A 21,548-nucleotide genomic window follows, 5' to 3' on the forward strand; every position below is an offset into this window, starting at 1 on the left:
TATATCAGAAAAGCCATTGACATAAAAATAGAACTAAATGTTGGCAATGGTCAGTGCAGTGTCAACATTTAGTCCTATTTCTATGTCAATGGCTGTCCCGGTTTTTTGTTCTGAACATCTGGTCACCCTATGTTAGAAGCCCAGAACTCCAACATTCCTATGTTGTTGTTCACAGCTGTTTCTGTGAACAAAGGCATCACGGTGCCTGAGGGGACTACAATCACTTCAGGCTCCGTGAGGCCTTTGTTGTATTTATTAGAACATTCTGTCCTCTAGTGGCAGAATCTTCTATTAGCCTTATAGCCCTCTGAAGCTGGGCTATACCTACATTAAAGTCCCACTTCCTTGTTTAATGCTGGAGTGGGCCTTTAATGGCTGATATAGCCTGCTACAGTGGGCTATAATGCTATATTACTCTGTGAAACACAACAATGTACAACATGTTTTATTATGTTGAATTAAAACCCAGGCTGAATAAAATCGTATCCTGCTCATATTGAGTTAGCAGGTCACCCCAATTCAGTCCTTGTGGTTCTGCCAAAAAATTGTGAGTGAGTACCAGAATGCAAAGAAACTAACTGGATGGGATTAATTAGCCATTCACACTTAACAATGGACACATATAAATTGCTCTGTTATTTCTCAGCCTGTGTTGTCATCCCCAAAAGCATGTCCTCATTGTATATTAAATGGTTATCAAGAAATAGATGGTATCAAAAAAAGGATGAGAAATTGAGAATATGGGAATAACAAGCATTGGCAAAGCCAACAGGTCTTGCTTATGCATTTGTGTTTTCGCCATGTTGTACACCAGTGTAACTGCTGTTCAGCATGGCTAAAAGTTAGCAGTGTGGGGTTGGGTGGGGTGGAGTAGAGTGGAACAGGGTAGATTGCGGGTAGAGTGAAGTGGGGTAGATTTGGGGTGGAGTGGGGAGGGGTAGAATTGCGTGTTGTGGATTGGGGGTAGATTGGAGAAGGTGAGTTGGGTAGATTAGCATGGTAGATTGGAGTGGGGTAGATTGCGGTGGAGTTGGGTCGAATGGGGAGGAGTGGGGTAGATTGGAGTGTTGTATACTGGGGTAGATTGGAGTGGAGTGGGTTAGGCAGGGGAAGAGTGGTGAACAGTGGATTGGGGTAGATTGGACTGGGGTAGACTGGAGTGGGGTAGACTGAAGTGAAGTAGATTGAAGTGGGGTAGATTGGAGTGGAGTGGGGTAGAGTGCAATGGGGTAGTTTGGAGTGGGGAGATTAGGGTGGAGTGGGGTATATGGGAATGAGATGGATAGGAGTGTGGTAGATTGCAGTAGACTGGAGTGGATTTGGGTAGACTGGAGTGGAGTTGGATAGAGTGGTGTGGGGTAGATTGGGATGGGTCAGGTACACTGGAGTGGGGTAGATTGGGTTGGAGGGAAGATTGGAGTGGAGTGAAGTAGACCAGAGTGCAGTAGATTTGGGTAGATTGGAGTGGGGCAGACTGGATGGGGTAGACTGCAGTAAGGTAGTTTGGGGTGGAGTGGGGGAAGGTAGATTAGAGTGGGATGAATTGATGTGAAGTGTGTTAGATTGGACTGGAGTGGGGTAGATTTGAGTGGCATGTAGTAGTACGGAGTGAAGTGGAGTCAGGTAGATTGGGTAGAGTGGAATGGAGTGTGGTAGATTGGGGTAGGATGAAGTGGGGCCGATTGGGTGGATTGGAGTGGGTAGAATTGTGTGGGGTAGATTGGGGTAGAGTGGAATGGGGTAGATTGGAGTGGACTGGAATTAGATAGATTGGAGTGGAGTTGAGATTTAAGTGGGGTGAGATAGATTGGTGAAGACTGGAGTGTAGTGGGATAACTTGGGTGGACTTGGGTTACACTAAGTGGATTAGTGTAGGGTAGGTTGGAATGGGGTGGGGTAGATTGGAGTGGGATATATTGAAGAGAGACTATTGGAGCATGGTCATTTGGAGTGGGGTATATTGAAGGAGAGTGGAGTAGCCTGGAGTGGAGTAGATTGGAGTGGGGTAGAGTGGGGTAGTGTAGATTGGAGTGGAGTGGGGTAGATTTGAGTGGAGTGTGGTAGGTAGGAGTGGGGGTAGGTTGGAGAGGAGTGGGTAGAATAGAGTGCAAAAGAGTTGGATAGATTGCAGTGGGGCAAATTGGAATGGAGTGAGGTAAATTGGTTAGGTTAGGTTAGGTTGGAGTGGAGTTGAACATATTGGAGTGGGGTAAATTGGAGTGGATTGTGGTGGATTGGAATGGATTGGAGTGGGGTGGATTGAAGTAGATTGGAGTGGTGTAGATTGGAGTAGTTTGGAGAGGAGTGGGGTAGACTGGGGTAGATAGGATCAGAGTGGAGGGCAGTAGATTGGGGTGCTGTGGGGTCGTTTGGGTTATATTGAGTGGAGTGGGGTAGATTGGACTGGAGTGGAGTCGTTTGGCATGGAGTGGGTAGATTGGAGTGGAGTGGAGTAGATTGGGGCAAAGTAGAGTGGATTGAGATAGATTGGAGTGAGGTAGATTGTAGTGGAATGGGGTAGATTGGATCGTAGTGGAGTGGAATGGAGTAGATTGAGTTGGAGTGTGAGTAAATTGAGTTGGAGTGGTGTATATTATGTTAGAGTGGGGTGATTGGGTTAGCGTCGGTTATATTGGCTTAGAATTGGGTACATTGGAGTGAGGTAGATTGAAGTGGGGCAGATTGGATTGGTGTGGGGTATACTGGTGAGGGATGGAGTGGAGTGGGTAGCTTAAAGTGGATAAATTGGGGAGGTAAACTGGAGTGGAGTGGGGTAGACTAGAGTAGAGTGGGGTAGATTGGATGGATTGGAGTGGGGTAGTTTGAAGTAGATTGGAGTAGATTGCAGCAAAGTTGGATGGGGTAGGTGGAGGTACACTGGAGTAGAGTAGGATAGATTGGAGAGGAGTGAGGTAGATTGGAGTGGGATAGAGTGGAGTGGGGTAAGTAGTGTGGTGAGGAGGGGCGTAGAGTGGAGTGGTGTGTTGTGGTTTGGAGTGAGTGGCTTGGAGTGGAGTGGAGTGGTGTGGAGTGGCATATCGCAAGGTGTCTTACAGTGGAAGGCGTAGAGTGGAAAGGCATGTAATAGAGTGTAGTGTCATAGAATGGAGTGGTGAGGCATAGAGTGGAAGGGACAGAGTGGAGTGACGTAGTGTGGAGAACACTGCAATTAGAGAAACACACTTCAATTGAAATGATCATTACATTTGCACCGAAATACAAACGATAATGTGTGCAAATGTCATCGCCCAGTGTTTTGATGTGTTTTGATCATATTCAAAGATTTGTTTCCACCACACTTCAGAATTACAAAAAACATTTGCTTCATTTGTACTAATTCTGATATATTCTGACACATCAGCACAGTTCTTTTCTTTGTTTTGTGTTAGAAAAGAAAGAACATGCTTTCTCACCTTACCTGGGTACTCACCAGGATTGTCATCTAAATTCTCTCACTTTGAAGTCAGACAAAGAAAAATAAACACCAAGCTCCCTGGAAGAGAGAGCCTGACATTTGACCTCTGTCTTTGAATTCACAGCATTTGTGACAAGATGCGAAAAAGATTTAAAGGCCTGTTTACAGAAAACAAGTAAGTTGAAGAATACAGTAAATAAGGTTTGGGTAACTGGAGGGACGACCTCAAGCTGGGCAGGCTAAGGCAATTAAAGTCAGCAAATAGAAAGCCAGAAAATGTGAGTTACAGACCACAAAGCCAATGGTAAGCAATGGGCAGAATGCATTCCTAGGTCAGTTTTCTGAATGTCCCCAAGATGTCTTTAGCAAACCAGACAGCTGTGCAGTAGTGGTAGGCTATGACTTAAAAATGGCTATGATTTAGAATCACACAGCTCTGTAACATCAAAAAAGTTTCAACATAGATGCCAAAAGGATCAACAAAAATGTTATAAAGGGCACCAGGAATATTTTATATACATTTACTTACAGTCTTATATCCTCTAAAAATATTTTTGGAGTGGAAGAAAAAGGATTGAGAATGACTTTTCTAACGTAGTCAGCTGTTTTGGCAAACAGAAGTCCTCTCTCTAACCACAGAAATAATGAACAACAGTGCTTTGATTTAGCAAGAACCAATGCAGGTTACATCCGCCGGTATGTAACCAACAGACATTTTTAAATGCATGCCCTCTGCAGTCCTGTTTTTTTAAGACGGGATGTTTGATTACATTACCTCCCCTTCAATTGTTGTTAGAGGTGCACCACCTCATCTTTGTTCTCCAGATAGTGCTCCTCTCAAGAGAATGGCAATTACATCATCGGTTTAGTCACTTTGCGGGTCCCAGTTGGACAGAGGCAGCTACTACCGTGAAGTCACTTCTCGTCCTCTAGTATTTACTGTAAGTACCCACAGCCACACAAGGGTGGATTATTTTCTTCTCTTCAACATGGTGATCTCATCATCCTCCATCCCAGTAGCCCATTTTGTGTTACGCTCCTGAATGGCACACTGGCTTATTTATTCTTCAACCCTGTTGTCCATAAATGGGTGGCTCTGTTGCTCAGGATAGAGACCAGATCACAAGCATCTAAGCTTGATAATCCTATCTACGCCCACTGAACAGATGCTACATGGATCTACCGCAGTGCAAGACTCTTGGCACATGGGATGGCCCCAGTATTGCCCAGGAGAAACATTGTGGCTCATGTCATCTCAGCTGAGGTTGCCAACAAGTGAGGTACTTGGCATCATCATTTACATAGCTTGGACTGAGAAGCGACTCACCTGCTGGTAATGCACCAGCCAAATGCCATGTGTTATGGGGTTTTGATAAAGCAAAACCAGGTCATTGGCAGTTGGCAGCAATGAAAATATTTTCCACAGGGCATTAAAGGACACAAGGGGCCATCTTACACAAGTGCCCCCAAGCCACTTTGGTATTTTAGAAGGGGCTACAAATGCTTGCGCGGTCCCTTCTGAAAAATGATAGTGCTGGCACACATAGAGCACCAGTGCTATCATTAGAGGGTGTTCCCTCATTTGCATGGGGGTGTGGCCCCATGCAAATTAGGGAGCCTCTTTGCCTCATACTCTACTTCTGTATTCACATGGCACCTGTACAAGAATGCCTTATTTTTCATCTCATGAACAGTTTACCAGACTACAGAAACCAAAAATAAATTTAGCTGAGGGACACATTAAGACTACTAGGTTAGGAGTTGTTTTCCTACCTAGCTGTTACTAGAATTATTCCTAGCTCAGGTCTTAAAGTGGCTTACGGAGGGACTTAGATACCTTCATAGAGGCACACTTATGTGATAATGGCATCGACATTCCACATATCCCATCCCTAAGTGGGTTGACAAAGGTCAGCACCATATTCAGCAGTTCGAAGGACAACCTTCTACATAGCTGATTGAATTGCATTGGACATAGGCAGCAGCAAGTGTAGGAGACCAGAAGGATCATTGTCAAAACATTTAACTTGTTGGATGTCTTTTCTGGTGAAAAACAAATTGTTTTTCTATTTTAGCTTTCTAAAAGAAGAAGATTTTGCTTTCCCCAATATGCAATTCGCTTTAAAATCTTGAGATGTGGAGGTCTTCGGAGTGTTTGGGCTTTGTAGCAGGTTCTTAAATCAAGAACATGCAACAGGCATATTAGAAGAATTACAAAAATGTGTTCGTCCCTCAAAATTACCAAATACCAAAAAGAGGTTGGAGAAACACTAGCACAATGATCGCTGCTAATACTCGTATTTTGCTGTGCCATTTCAACCAACATTTACATAAGTCTATTGTCGAATACCCTCCTCAAAGCTCTGCTTGTGCCTGGATTACTATAAATGTAGCTCGCTGAGCTGGCTTTCGGTTGTCAAAATGCTTACTTTACCACCTCGAGCAGGGAAGCAGCGTTTTGTGATCTTAATGGCATTCTGTGGCATTTACAAATACAACGAAGCTAGTCTAAATGGTCCTTGCCTTGTGCAATGGTGTCTTATTTCAAGAAAGGATGTTTTTAGTAAATGCGCCTAGTGTAATACACCCACGCTGACGGGATCAGTTAAGTTTTAAAGCATGAGTCATTAGTTGCTAACTATCCCTACATAAATACACGCGTTTTATTTTGCTTTTCATCTGTGTTTTTATAGCATACCTTTTACTAGGCTCCTCAGGCTTATAAAAAAGCTCTTATTTCTTTATGGGGTCTGTTTTCAGTTGAGTGCATCCCCCATCAAACCAAATGTTATCGCTTTGGTACTCATAGATAAGGATTTCAAATCTCTTCGTAATTGTTTGATAAATTAAATACATTGAATTTTTATGTTAGACACTAGTCAATAACTAGGTTGGCCTTAAAGGACTTTAATCATCATATCTCATTTAAAGTATATATTTACACTGTAAAAATATACAAGGAACCTGTGCTATCTCTAGCTTTTCTTATTTGCATAGAAGGCTTGTTACAGGGAGTTTTATACAAGGACTGGTTTAGAGCTCATGCCTCCAAACTCTCCATGAGAATATCGCTAGTGCTATGGAATTTTAGAAGATGAAAAGAATGGATTCATGGGTTGATGTCTATATTAGAATGAGTGACTAACAATGTACCTATGGTGCAGTAAGGTCCAAAATATTTGTTGAAGCATTCAGAAGAGCCAAGATTTTAACCCACGACTTTGATTTGTGAGAGCATTTACTGCACAATGGAAGAAATCACCTGCTGTCTAGGCGCCATCTTATTTTTTAAAACGCCAACTTTTGGGTGCCTACCACAGGGAGAAAGCACTGAAGCTTAGTTAAGATACGCTTAATGCTGCTTTAACTGGAATTTATTTCTTCTGCATTGAGCTTGCCACCTGGCTGCTGACTGTGTGGCACGCATAGGAAGGTGTTGTAATGTTTACTAAAAACCTGCCGTGTCAGTAGTCAGGAATTCATAATAGTTCATTTTGGTGAGGGTGGAGGAAGAAGTGAGAATACTATCTCCAATAGTTTTGAAATATCTAGTCCAGGACACTGTTCCCTCCTAGAGGAACATAACTTTGGGATCTTCGGCACTGTCTTGATGAAAGTAAGAGACCTGACTGCGAAAAGAGAAAACTGTACTTAGCTCTTCATCTGCTCTACTGAAGAGAAATCTGATTTGCCACATGCGTGGTTATGGGTCTTGATGGCTGTCATTCATTCATGTTTATTTCAGACACATATTAAGTCCATCATACAGGAACATATATAATATAGAGGTACAATAAGAAATAGTACAGATGTGTGAATTTAGAATACTTATAGGTGGAAGTTTGTGCAGTATTATTAGACTGCTGGAATCTCCAGTTTTGGCCAGTATTCCTGCATCACATTCCACTACTCTGTGCTTTCTCTCGCAAATGGGAATAAATGTACAGACCCAGAAATACCAGGTTTTTTACCATGTGTTTTTCACATTCCAGGGATAAAACTACTGATATTTTCGCCTGCAGGGCTGAAAGTGTCACCTGGAAGGTAGGTATATGGTGATGTGGTGTGACGTAGGAGTGGGGGGTCAGGGCTGGATTCTGTCTGTCTGGGAGAGCTTTGCCTGCTCCCGGTGCTGCTGCGGGGGCTGGGCGTGGGACAGGGTGTTCTGATCCTCGCAACCACAGTGTCTGCAGCAGTGAAGACAGGTCAGGTGTCTCTGGTCCCAGAATTATAAGGTACAGAGTTTGTGAGCCAGATAATTGTGTGCCCAGAAACACTTCTAACTGCTGATGGCATAGTTCTACCCAGTTATCACTGAGAGTGAACCTGCACCACTGTAATGAAGTCCTAAATGATCAAACGAAACATTTCAAATTCACTAAATATATCAGACCAACAGAAAAGCTTATAATCATAGGTAATACAAAATCATAACTCCTTAAATCAACTACTGCCTATATTTAGTTATATGAAATGCCTCCTGTGCACCTGGACTCTAAGACATGTCAGTTAAACATTTCTAGACACACTCTTTTGATGGATGGGTGTAGATGTTCAACCATTTGAATTTGTTTTACTTAACAAGCATTAAACGATTATTCTAAGCACAGAATGGGCAATTACAGATAGAAAAGTGAAAGGCCATGGAGTGTCCATCTTACATAACCTTTGGCATGCATGGTATTGTTTCAAACCTTTGCAGCTCAGAAGAGGATACAAATATCTCTTTCTAAACTTAATGTACCTTTAAACGTAAAGTGGCCTCTGTTTCCATAATGTCATGACAAACGAAACATATTTATGATAGAGAGATCATCTGCACCCAAGCGCCGCAAGGATTAGCATACTTAATTGAACTTTTCAACCAGTTGCCTTGCCCCTTTGGCTGAACATAGTCCAAATAGTGATCACATTTAGCAGAGACTACAGCACTGAAGACTGGTCTGCCAGCTTCCCTACTTTGAATTGTCCATGATTACCTGATCACTTCAGTTCTAGACAGTTTTCAAGATCTGGGGAGTGCTCACTGAAATTAACTCAAGATGTAATCATATTGTCCTAAAATCAATCAAATTTAGCTGGTTTAACACATAGTTTCAAAACACTAAGGTTTTCACTGCATTTTATCTTTGTGATCACCTGTACAGGATCTCTGAATGTACAAGGTTGTTTGATCCTTCGCAGACGTGCCCAGTACTGTAAGTGTTTGAGTCGAACTGTAGACTCAATAGTTTTATGACTAAGTTCAGAATAAACGGGGATGTTTGGTGTATTTGGCAGTAAGTGAAAGAGGGTTTTTATTTTTTTAAATAATCTCGAATATTGGTAATATTGTTAAATCTATCCAACCTCAAAACCTTCCTCCATACACAGATTACACTTTGGCTTCGTACACCTTCAGAAACTTTTAGCGAAAGTGTATGGTGGTCGCAGCCCTTTGAGAAAAATAGTATTTCTTTATGGGACAGCTTTTCCCAATTACCATCACTGTAAAAAGTAACCCCTGGAAAATCAATGTCAGTGACCGCTTCTAATATGCAACCACTCAATTTCAAGTTACTCCGAAAGGTTTTACAGAGACTGAATACCATCAATTTTATTCTAGTATGATTAATTGTTGGTCCATTCACCTTGCAATAATCATAAAATAAGATTACAGGTTTGGCATTCCAAGTGGAGTACATGAACGGAATAAAGTATTGCCTGCAAACAAAAGGGTAGCAATTCTTAATCCCTCGCCCCTTAGATTAGTTACATCACTAACAACCAAGCCAACAACCAAACTTTTACCAATGTTTATTAAAAAAAAAAAAAAAAAACTCCCAAAGGGGGAGTTCGTTATTGAAAAACAAAAAACACTAATGACCCCCACACCTACAGCACTATTCCCTTTATGATTACCTGCCTGAAAGTGAGAAAGTACATGACATTATTTGCTGTGACCCTTTTACTCTATATGATTCAGTAGCATTCTCACAATTAGTTTCTGACTAATGTCAATCAAACAATAGGGTGATAAGCTGATGGATTGTTACAGCATCACACATTGAACATAGGTATATTCTGAGCACCTAACCACGTAGAGGATCTTACACACTTGAATTATTTCATTAGCTAACACCACATAATAACACACCAAGCTCACAGGTTCTAGCTTGATCTACTGGAAATGTGTCTGCTCCAGGTGCATGGCCCACCTTTTGGCTCTCCATAGCCTGACTTTCCTCCTCCAGTATAAATAGTTAAATGTACTTGAAGCATCAATATCATGGAAAGGCTTATTGGTCATATGGTTTATTTAGCTACAGGAGTATAGTGAAGAAAAGTGTAAGTAGCATTTACCTCTCTCTAAATATGATTCAGATAACTACCTTCTCCTTCTTCCTATGTGCAACTGGCCAAAACGTACGTGCATCATTGGCCCTGGCTGTGAATAATGTCTGTCAAATGTGCATGTATCCCATCTTCATCTTTAACCTCCACATACCTCTTGTATGCTGTATGATGCTCTAAGATATCCTCTCCCTTTTTTTTATTTAACAGCATACAGAAGCTGTTTATTGTTATGCCTATATTATTCATCATGCCAACAGTGGGTACCTGCAAATTGTACTGTGGGTTGAATTGGCTTTGTCATAAAGGATGTGATCACCTAGACCACTTTATAATGCGTAGACAGATAACCTTTTGGGTGCAAGCGGTCATGGAAAAAGTGGTCCAGAATAAATAAGATCCTTAAGCGAAACACTGGTATGACATCCTCCCCATATTGACATCTGATCAAATCTGCTTTCTGTTGATTACTTACATTCCATTTAATGTGTGTACCTTGTGTGCTATTTGAACAAATAGGACAGAGGTTAATTTTCAATGAAATTGTTAGAGGACAATGACCACTTTTCCCTTTTGTGTATCTACATAAATATCATCTAGAATTCGCCAGGTGAATGGTCTCAACAAATGTAATAAATATGACTACTATTTTTCCCACATTGAAATTTAGGAGGTACATCCTATTGTCAATAACACCACCTGGTGGTAGACTCCTGTCTGATTTTAACACAAGATTTTTGGAGGGATATATACCCGCTTTTGGAGGGATATATGCCCTCTTCAACTAAGCCATTCTATTATGAGGATTGAATGTGCCTGCAATTACAAAGGGTATAGCAATTAGATGCCTACATTCATCGGAGATCTCTGGACAAGTGCAATGATTTAAGGAAGTCCTCAATAAAGGCAAACATGATATTCATTTTCCCCCAGTGATGGGCTTCCAAACAGAAGTTAGAGTGAATGAGTCTGAAATAGATCAAGGGTTGTGGTATGCCTCTCTTCCTTTCATTTCTTCTTTGAGGATGAAGTCAGGATTTATTGAGAGTGACCAAATTAAAGTAAAATGAGGAAAGTGCTGGTAGGGCAGTCCCAAGTGTTAAAAAGGTCTATCCATTGTGCCCATACCAGTGTGCGAGCTTCCCAGGAAGGTAACCCCTAAGGGAGCTCATATGTACCCTGGAGACCATTACCCACAACAGAAATGTAAAGAAAGGAATAGAAAACAGCAGTGAGCTGGGATTCAAGTGGGTAGTTTGTACTTCAACAGTAAATACAAAAGAGGTTTTAAGCAATGAGAAATATCTGTGGAGTTACTAAGGACAATCATTCACTGATCTTCAGCTTCTGCAGCAATAAATATCAAACAACTTTCTTGGGATTCAAATGTCAAATAATACATCTTCCCAGTCATATTAAAGAAATCACTCTCACCTGCGCAGCTGAACTCATTCTTCTGGATCTCTGCCACATTGAGGCCGCGGAGAGAAAGTGGGCCCGTGCACTGCGTGAAGAGGCCAATAGTTGGTCGTTGGCGCAGCCACTGGGACAGCCATGCCAAGTGGCAGTCGCAGAAGAGGTGGTTTGAATGCAGGCGACTGCAGAAGGGTTGAAAAACCATTCAGTCATGAATTACAAAAGGCATAGGACCGACAGAGGTCATTGATCACTGATACTGGTTATACTTGATTATAGCTGTAGAGCGTGTGGTGTATTGCATGCCCAGAAACAGAAAACCATACAATCAATGAGCCTGATGTTCATGATCTGCAGTTGAATATTTCTGCTTAAGGTCAAATGAATTGTGTTTTAATGTTTCTGATTTAGTTCTGAGGAATGATGATAACTAATGTGGAAAATTCCCCCCCAAAATTCAGTTTCTTAAACATTTTCACCCAATCAGGTTACATTATCTGTCAATGTTACTCTACATGGAATCAGGGGCGGCTCCTCTGCAATGGCAGAGGAGCATCGCCCCTGCCAGCAGCAGCAGCAGCTGCAAACCTTTAAAAATAAAATTATAATAAACAATGGTTATCATTGTTTTATTTTTAAACGATGGGGCCATGTGGGAATGACAGCCATGGAGGGGAATGCACAGAACACTCCCCTCAGTGTGCATGTCTATTTGGCCAGCTGTCTCGGTCCGGCCAATCACACATGCGCACAGGGCTCTCTCCAACCCAGCACTGTGTTGGTGAGTTGGAGAGAGCAGGCCCAGGCTCCCACTCTGCCTTGGAGGACCCAGCCAGGGCGCTCCAGCCAATCATAACGCTGCTCTGCGCAGCTTCATGATTAGCCGCTGGGCAGGCTAGGAACCTGTGCCTTCAGTGCTGCGGAGAGTGGTGGTGCGGCAGTGCGCTTAAGGTGCATTTTTTTTTATATAATTTTTTTTGTTTCCCCCACCCCTGCCCTGCCACTTTGCCCAGTCGCCAGTCATGACTGCATGGAATGATTAAAGGGCCAGAATGGCAGGCATTGTCATTTCTGTGATTATAGCTCATAAGTATTTGACTGATAATGAATATGGCTCCCTCGGATTGCCTGCGCCCCGCTTGCCCCCACCATGCACTCATGTCAGCCCCAGTCTCATGCAGCTTGGTCTCAGTCTGAAGCCGCCACACACTTGTCTGCGAACCAAGAGCTCAAAGGTGGTGCATTGCTCTGCCCTCAGCAATTATTCCAAGCTACTGAGCTAAGAGCTGAAGGGCGCAAGACAGGAGGTTGAGAGCAGCAGGGTTGCCAGCGCTGACCGCATTTGAAATAATTGCAAAAATTGTTCAGGGACGTTCATGTCGACAGCACAGTGGTCTCGTGCTTAAAAAGAAATGCGTCACATTGATTTCTTCTACGTTTCTCAACATGTTTTAGAAAACAACTGATGCTTATCTTGTCATAGCGCATGTTCTCACTTGCTGAGATATAGAAAACACAATATTTTGAATTTTTTGTTTTCTTCAATTGTTCCCTCACTTTCCAGTGTACTTAAATGGGTGGATTTTTTAAAGCAAGAACAGATGCATTTGTAGGCAAAGGGGCAGCCCCAGAAATGGTTCTCTTCTTCAGCCCCCATAATGTTAGGGTCTCAGTTCATTCAGCACATTTGTCTTTGTAATGTGAGATGCCGACCTTCGGTCCTTTCCCCCTTACTTATATGTAACATGAGCTACTCACAAGGTGCGGAGCTTGGGCATGTGGTTAAAACTTGACACTGGGATGGTCGAGATGTTGTTGTTGTTCAGCGTCCTAGAGGAAAGAAGACAATGTGAATTATGCATGGGTGGAAGGGTCCTCTTGGGTTCTCTGAAGATTTGTACAGCTTCTCTGCACTGCTTCTTTGCTGGAGTCAGTAGGTTTGTTTATCAGTAACCCCAAGGTCACATCCTAAGAAATGCTAACCCCACATCTCTGAGGTGCATAAGACAAGGTAATGTAAGGAGGTATAGAAGAAATGAGGAACAGCCTGTAAGCAGTATTGTTTATTTCCAGCCGGTATGTACACTTAATAAGTTATTTTTCTATTTAATGAGAACTGAAACTGATGACTCCCGCCAATATTATACTTACAAAACCTCCAGTCCCCTGAGAGCCCGAAATGCGCCATCTTCAATACAACTGATCTGGTTCTTGTCCAGCTGTCTGTAATTGATGGAAAGAGGAGTAATTAATGACCACAGCCCACCTGATCACAATGACAAGCACTCCATAAGTCGACGCGCATGAGAAGGGCAGGCTGGGCATCGCACACTTTCCAAAAAACAAAGAGTATTCGAGTATTCAAGTGTGGTCTTGGACAGCACAACCACCCTCCCCCTCACTGCAGGTAAGAACAAAGCCATGGGCTTGATTTCTGTAGGTTCAACTGCTGAAGAACACACCGATTTCTATTAGAGAAGCCCTATGTTCTCAGTTAAGGAGGACACACTTGGCACTACACTGGCTTTCAGAGCAAGGGTCTGCTCCAGCATCTTAATGCAAGGTATTCTTTTACCCTTTTAAAGCACCCTAGGGCATATTTGTTATTTGTGATGTTTATCTTGCAGTAGGGATGCACATGTTTTACTAGGTTCTCTGCCAGTGCTTAGTTTGTAAATAAAGAGGTGCAGGTGGCCAAAGCCCTCCTCTTAAAAACGCGGCTGCTGCAGTTAAACGTGTGAACACGGAATACTGAGGCAGCGTAATCCTAAAGCCATCTTGGGCATCTTAAATCCATTTAAAGCAACTAACTGCCCCTCCAGCTCACTCTTGCAGCTTTCTGCTTTCTCCATTTGTGACGCTTTTGCGTTTTTCCCTTCCTCCGTCATTCACATATGTATCTTTTGCTTGCAGAAAATGCTTAAGGCAGAAGCGCAAGCCCCGGCCCTCAAAAATAAGTGCCGGTGCTCAGCACCGGGAACAACAAGCACAAATTAAGCACTGTTCTCAATATTTAGTGGCGCTACAAGTGCAACTAATGCACAGTGAGATTTCTTTCTTTAATCAGGTCAAGCACAAAACTAAAGCCTCCTTTTGTCAGTATGGTGCAGGATCTGCCCCGACTTTCTAATCATCTAGTTTGAAGGAACCATATTTGCTTTGCTGCTTCGTTCTTCCTGCAGTCTTTTTCCCACCTTCTGGTCCCATACCAAGACGTCCAAGAGAATATGCATGATTCATGAATAAATCATTTAAAACATTCGAAACAAGAAATACTCAGATACATGTAATATGTATTTTACATCTCGATTGCAAGTCAGTGCAAGCTGTCTAGTTGGAAAAGACCTATTGCGGGCTTTCCAAGAGCTTACAGTGTCTACTGCTCTCCCATTGTTTACCATTGGTTTGCTTCATTGTCAGTCTCATTTGCTTGCTCCTTATTCAATGTTTTTCCCTGTCCATCTTGTTTCATCCTTCATTTATCCATCCCTGGAGGACAGTCTCTTTTCCACCTTTTGGCCTGGCTGACATATATCCTTCCATTGCATACTTTTAGGAATCTATTTTTTTTGTTTTTTCTTAGGCACCCTATGCAATTGCATGTGTTTTACAGTGTGTTCACTCGTGTGCTTCTCCCCCTCCAAATATACATCAAGCACTCTATGTTGCTCTCACTTGTGTTGCAAGCTCTCTCTCATATGCTGCTCACCTTCCCAACTGTGCCCATCCACTGCACTCCATAGTGCTTCTACCTCTATCCCCGGTGTTCTGCTTCCTCATTTACTGCTTTACCCTTCCCCTCAATCACTCCATCGCCATCCACCACCCTCTCCTTCGTTACCACCCAACCCTACCTCTGCAAAGTCTATTGATGATGATGATGATGGTGACGATGGTGATGATTATTACTACTATAATTATTATTATTATCATTATTTTGGGAGCAATAGGCAGCAAATTTCTGCCCCCTTCACCCCTTCACCTTAATGCTTTAAGTTACTTTTATAAAAATTTTTACTTTTCCAGTTCCATCTCAAATCAGTAAAGAGAAAAATGGAGCCTGCATCATTTTGTAGGCATGCACATACATAATAATGCATGTGTGCATGCCTCATTATGCGTGTGAGAAATTACAAAAGGATGCACCTGCTGTGGCACTTTTTATTTTGGCCATGCTGCACACCATCTTGCCGTTGCTGTACAAAATTGCCAAAAGCATTTGCAGAGTCAAAAGTCCCAAGAGCTGAAACCATTGGCTTTGCCAATACTTATTGCTATACTGTAATTGAAAATGTTGCTGTTGTTTTAGGGTGACCAATTAAAAAAAAGTGCAAAGGTTACAAAACATCACATTGTTTAAAGACATATTGCTACATAAAGTTGTGTAAGCATTTTTTAGTATCCGACTAAGTGTGACCTGTAGTGGGTATGGCCAAGATGGAGACTCGTGTGGGCATGTCCGACTGAGCTCCACACTGAGCCTCATTATATCCTCCCATAATCCTATGCCCGATGACCAGGGAGCCCGACACCCAAAACTGGGTATCCCACCTGGATTGCTGGAGATGCTCTGGTCTAGCGATTTGGCCACTGTGGGGCCATTCAGGAGCAGCGGTGACCTGCCACACTTTAGGTCCGTGTGGATGTGGTGGCAGCGCTGGGTGCAACCTAGTCCCAGCAACAGTGGTCAGCCTAAACGAGGTGTGGACGGGCCTGGAGAACAGGGACGAGGGTAAGGACATTCATACCTCCACCCTGCCTGGAGCCTGTGACTCTCCTTGGCCCCGGGGGCCTAAAATTCAGGCAAGGTGTCTTGGCCATATGGCTGCAACGCAAGCAACCAAGATTGCCAGGCCACCTGAGCACGGCTCATGCCGGATTTTGCTGAGGCAGAGGGGCCCAAGCTCCAGAGTGATAAGGCTGGGACTCGGCGTGGATGTGTGCCTCCTGGCTGGGGGCTCAGGACTCTTGATGATTGGCTGGGGAGCCTGATGGAGCCACACACATTATAATGATTGTGCCTCCTACATCTAAGAGTGAGCCCCAATGGGTCTGGTTGTTGAGGCTCCCTAACTGAGCCTTGTACCCTACACTGCCACCACAGGCCCATCGAACTGCTCGTGCTGCCCACAGGCAACTCAAGGTCTCCTAGCACAAGAAAGTCACTGGAGCCTGGCCAATACTGGAGCTGCACCATTAGGAATGATCACCCATCGTAGGTCCCTCAAAAGACAGGCCCCATGGATGCTGGCAGCAGAGTTGAGGAGCCGACGCTCTAGTTCACTGAGCAAGCTGTACATCGAGGGCTTCTAGAGATGGATGACCTGACCCCTCTTGCTGCGGAGGTGTGTGGCAGAACGAGTGGAGGCCTGGTGTTGGAGGTGAGTTTTCGACCTCAGGTTCGGTGTCTAGTTCCCCTCTTCTTGTGAGGGCCTGTCTGAGTGCCCTCCCGGATTCCTCCTTGTTGGGATGTGGGACCCGGGCAATCTCCTGAACGCTGGTACCAGCGTGGCCAGGTGATGGTGCACAATTTGATTGCGTCTATTGGGGGGGACCTGTGTTGATGCCATGACATGGGGGTGGACTGGCCTTGAATTGCAGGGTGGAGGGTTCAGCCCCATTTGCCACCCCCAAAATTGTGATGCCCAAGGGGAGCAGGCCGTTGCCTTTGCCCTCTGGAGAGGGCCTGAGCACTGTTGATGTGACCTCTTAGGGTACGGGGCTAGTGGGCCAGTTGGAGGTCACATTGGGACAGCAATCGGAGCAACTTGCCAAGATTTGCTGCACCATGTGGGATTCATATGTTTTGAAGCTAGAGGTAAGAACAATGGGATGCCGCCCTGAGAGGGAAACTGTTCACATCAATGTTGTTGACAGGTGACATTTTTGATGATATATGACTCTGCGTCTTATGGTATTTGTGTGGTGCACATTGGCAACTGGGGCCATTACTGTCTGCGAAATGTGCCCCTGTTTCACTCTTATATGCATGTGCTCTATTATTGGTTTAAGTGCCTTTGTTTGTTGAATAATGCAAGGTGGGAAGGCGGAATGGCTGTTTGAGGACACATTGTGCCCAGTTCGGGGGACACCAGCAAGGTGAATTCTAGGTGGGTCTGAGCTCGACCACACAGGTTGGATATTGTGTTATGAAGTTCTAAGACTCATTTATGTGGCCTATTTCACAACAGTTTTTTTGATTCAGTCACAAGGAAAGACCCACAATAGTTAACAATATGGAAAAACACATTGCTAAAGCCAATAACTCTAGCATTGGCTTAATTTTCCCATGGTATTTGCAAAACTGCAAAACTTTATACTTGGGGATGCTGCCTAACCCTCATTATTCTAAAAAAAAGAAAATTGACTAAAAGCAAAAATGTATTTTTCTGATCTGAAAAAGCACACAAAGCATCAAGAGCTGTCTGTCTGTGGTCTTGCATCTGTTGCTCTCTGAATGGTTCACAGTGCAATCAGATTTGAGTCCATGAGTCAATGTAAAGTTGAGTATCGATCGGATGGCCACTTTAATGACTATTATATATGATATTTCTTATACAGCTTACATTTTCAGTTTGTTTGCCATGTCAGAAAGCCTTCTTTCACCATGCACCTTAAACCTTTCATGCAAAATTGACCTCAGCTCACTTCTGATTGATTCCTCTATGCTCTTTCTTCAGAGTAACCCTCTCTTTGCCAACCAACCACTGAATGCCTTCGATTTTGGAGTATAATCTCTTCTCAGTCTCATGTCTGTGTGCCTTAATTTTTCTAATTGGTTCTGCAAATTGCTCTCGCCTCATTTCAGGGATCACAACCTTTCCTTCTTTAAAACCCTAACCCTGCAGACCAAAAAATACCTAACCTCCGCCCGTCTTCTTATCACACAAACCATTTGTGTGAAACAATATTTTTAATGTACCACAAAGATACTGAAGTAAATGCATTGGTTTTCCCCTTCGGAGCACATGAATAATTCCAATAACTAACAATACCAATGAATTGACCACAAACCTGGGTACCGAAGTAGAGTGCTAGTCGCTGTAAAACACTTTAGCCCATCTCCAGGGGTAGTAACCAATATAAAAATGCTGTTACAATTACACAGTGTCATAGTAGTTTGTTACACTTAAGGGGACTACTTCATTTGCTGATGTGCTGCTTGTGAAAGGACAAAGGCCCTCATTCCAACCCTGGCGGACTCTGACCGCCAGGGCGGAGGGCAGCGGAAGCACCGCCAACAGGCTGGCGGTGCTTCCTGGGCTATTCTGACCGCGGCGGTAAAGCTGCGGTCAGAAAAGGGGAACCGGCGGTTTCCCGCCGGGTTTCCCCTGGCCCAGGGAATCCTCCATGGCGGCGCTGCTTGCAGCGCCGCCATGGGGATTCCGACCCCCTTCCCGCCAGCCTGTTTCTGGCGGTTTTCACCGCCAGAACCAGGCTGGCGGGAACGGGTGTCGTGGGGCCCCTGGGGGCCCCTGCACTGCCCATGCCACTGGCATGGGCAGTGCAGGGGCCCCCAAACAGGGCCCCACAAAGATTTTCACTGTCTGCTTAGCAGACAGTGAAAATCGCGACGGGTGCCACTGCACCCGTCGCACCCCTGCAACTCCGCCGGCTCCATTCAGAGCCGGCTTCATTGTAGCAGGGGCTTTCCCGCTGGGCCGGCGGGCGCTCTTTTGGAGGGCGCCCGCCGGCCCAGCGGGAAAGTTGGAATGGCCGCTGCGGTCTTTTGACCACGGGGCGGTCATTCGGCGGTGACCGCATGGCGGGCGGTGACCGCCGCCCACCGCGGTCAGAATGACCGCCATAATGCCATCACTTACACTGGAATTAGCTAAAGGCTGAAGTGGGCTGTCCCATTGCCCCTGCTGTAGTGGGGAGAAGAAAAGTGCGAATGACACAATAAAAGACCAGTGGATGTAGAGATCTGACAGCCACTACAAGTTAGAATATTTTATGTTAAATGTTATTCAAATCAGAAGGTTTTGGCCATGAAAAGCAGAGCAGAAGATATGTATATAATATATAAAGTTAAAATGTGTCTACAATTGTATGATCAGATCTACTTTACCTACTCAACCCTTTTGCTTAAAAATGTTCCCTCAGATGCTTTCCCGTGAATCTTGTACAATAGAAGGTCTAGTATCATCTAGCTCTTGCTGGTATTAGTGTAGCTGTAACATTTAGCTAAACATTATAGCTCTAAGAATACCTTGATCCACCAAACTAAACAAAAAGTCTTACTAATACATGTCTGACCATCTATCAATTTCCGTAGTCTTAACAGTGGTTAGCTCACTACTCCATTTCATTATTTCATTTCAATAATTTCCATAACGTGTTCTGTTTTATACTATTCCCATTCTTACATTATTCGACTCCTCCCAGGTGGCTATTGATTTGAGTTTGATGTGCCAATTCATAAATTCTGGTCTTTACATTAGTTTGTTACTCTTTTGGCTGCCAGGGTGCCCACAAAAAGGATCAAATATTGTTGTGCCCAAACTGTGTGATCCTCAGAAGGCAGACTAGATAGGACAGTTTTAGTATTTCCTATTAGGTTATTTATCAAGCATGATGTTACAGCCAGGGCTCTAGGATTTTAGGACTTCACCTTTTGATGTGTGCAATACAATCTGAATATTGAAAAGTACAATGACTGCCTGACGCCGGCGCCTGTCAGCACTGTATGCATCTTGTTCCAAATTATTGCAAGCTGGCATTCTTCTAAATGTAACCCATTTCCCCTGCATTTCGGCAAAGTAGGTACCTTCCTCAAAGCTCACAGGAGAATGTAACACTGGTTAGACAGCCTCCTCTTTTGATATATCCCAGTAACCTAAATCTTTCCTTTATTCTCATCTTTGTTGTCTAGATCATCCATCAGCCAATTTCTTAGTTGTAAGCGTTCAAAAAGTTTCTCCGTTGAGGTAGCCCAAATTCCTCCAATAGTTGCAGAAGTGATTTCATATGCTCTCTCCTTATGAGATCTCAAGACAGGAAAATTCCACTCTCCTGCCAGATTTTACTGTAGTTGTCATATCTGTTGGGAGCATCAGGTTCTTACGCAATGATGTGAGTTTGAGGCATTGCTACAATTTGTCTAAAAATCTGAATAATTTTGATAAACACTGTGAAGCATATCTTTCTTTTTAAAAGGTTGAATGGTGATCTTTGAAAGCAAATCCATGTAAGTGATTTTTACTGACCATTTTCTTTGCTTGTCTATGTTGGTATTCACCTCTTTAGGCCATCTGGAAGATAATAAGACTACACACATAAACCAAGGAACGGGAAAGATGATATTTCTCGATATCAGAGAGTGAGCATCCTCCATGAAACATAATACAGGTAAGCTTTTTCCACTTTCTTGGCTTTTTGCTTATGCCCATATTAACCTGGACATGTGTTGAAAAAATGTTTAGGAAGCAATCATGAGACTATCTGAAAAAAGTACAATTATTGTGACATGATAGTCATGTTCACTTAATTAATATTTCTGACTAGTGTTAAGGTAGTTTGCCCCAGGTTTTCAGTTGATTTTAATTATGGATTAGTAGAAGGGAAAGGTTTAGCTCAAACAAATTATCAAATCTAACATAAATACCAATATATTTCATTTGATTTGAACTTCCAGTGGTTCTCATCTCTAAAGCAAGGCACTAGGCCTATCATTCAGTTGTATAACTGTTGCTTTCTTACGTTGATCTTTGAACCGGATATAGCTGAGCTACAAGAGCAAAAGCTTTCTGTAAATTCAGAGTATCAGCCCTTAAATATGATACCACATTGTCAACATGTAACATAACAAATTCCCTGGGCAGGCAACTTGGCACTGTCTTTTTCTCCCTTAGCTTAATAGTGAACGGTCCTTTGAAATATGGTGATGAGTAAGAGGGAAAGTGGACAATCTTCACTAATGTCTGAGTTAACTGTAATCCTTTCTTATACTGACTCATTAATTAAGAGTGGTTCCAAAGCTTCTCTATATAGTGTTGCAAGTATCCTGATGAAATGGGAAGGGACATCCATTTTGTTGTAATTGTATTTATATAGCACTTACAACTCCCCGAGAAGGCGTTGAAGCGAGTTATGTGGGGCAGAACACAGTTCCCGAAACCAGGGTTAGTAGTTAGTCCACTGCTTTTGGTTATTATGTGTTATTCAAATTAATACTGTACTCACAAGGAAACCATTCCATGCATTTATGTAAGTTTGTTTGTGGTAAATGAAATGATAGGAGTTGGCCCCAATCATTAGAAGGGGGTATGTGAGCATGCAGATAGTTGGTGGGATTGATAACTTACTTAGAGGGGATTCGCAGGTATTATTTACAAAGTAGTTCGTTATGATCTTTGAAAGGAGGGGTGGGCAATTTGTAGAA

The 21,548-nt window shown here is 43.2% G+C and overlaps 1 protein-coding gene across 1 annotated transcript in view; it reads right to left on the minus strand.

The window, feature by feature from the left end:
* The window catches only part of SLIT1 (slit guidance ligand 1), a 687,657-nt gene that overhangs the window by 245,264 nt on the left and 420,845 nt on the right, over positions 1 to 21,548 (minus strand). Inside the window, exons 6-8 of the mRNA XM_069239602.1 lie at positions 13,316 to 13,387; positions 12,923 to 12,994; positions 11,183 to 11,346 (exon numbers count right to left, since the gene is read on the minus strand). Of these exons, the coding sequence (XP_069095703.1) occupies positions 11,183 to 11,346; positions 12,923 to 12,994; positions 13,316 to 13,387 (308 nt within the window). The remainder of the gene's footprint in view (positions 1 to 11,182; positions 11,347 to 12,922; positions 12,995 to 13,315; positions 13,388 to 21,548) is intronic.

This window comes from Pleurodeles waltl, chromosome 6 (assembly GCF_031143425.1).
Source record: "Pleurodeles waltl isolate 20211129_DDA chromosome 6, aPleWal1.hap1.20221129, whole genome shotgun sequence".
In the NCBI taxonomy this organism is placed as follows: domain Eukaryota; kingdom Metazoa; phylum Chordata; class Amphibia; order Caudata; family Salamandridae; genus Pleurodeles; species Pleurodeles waltl.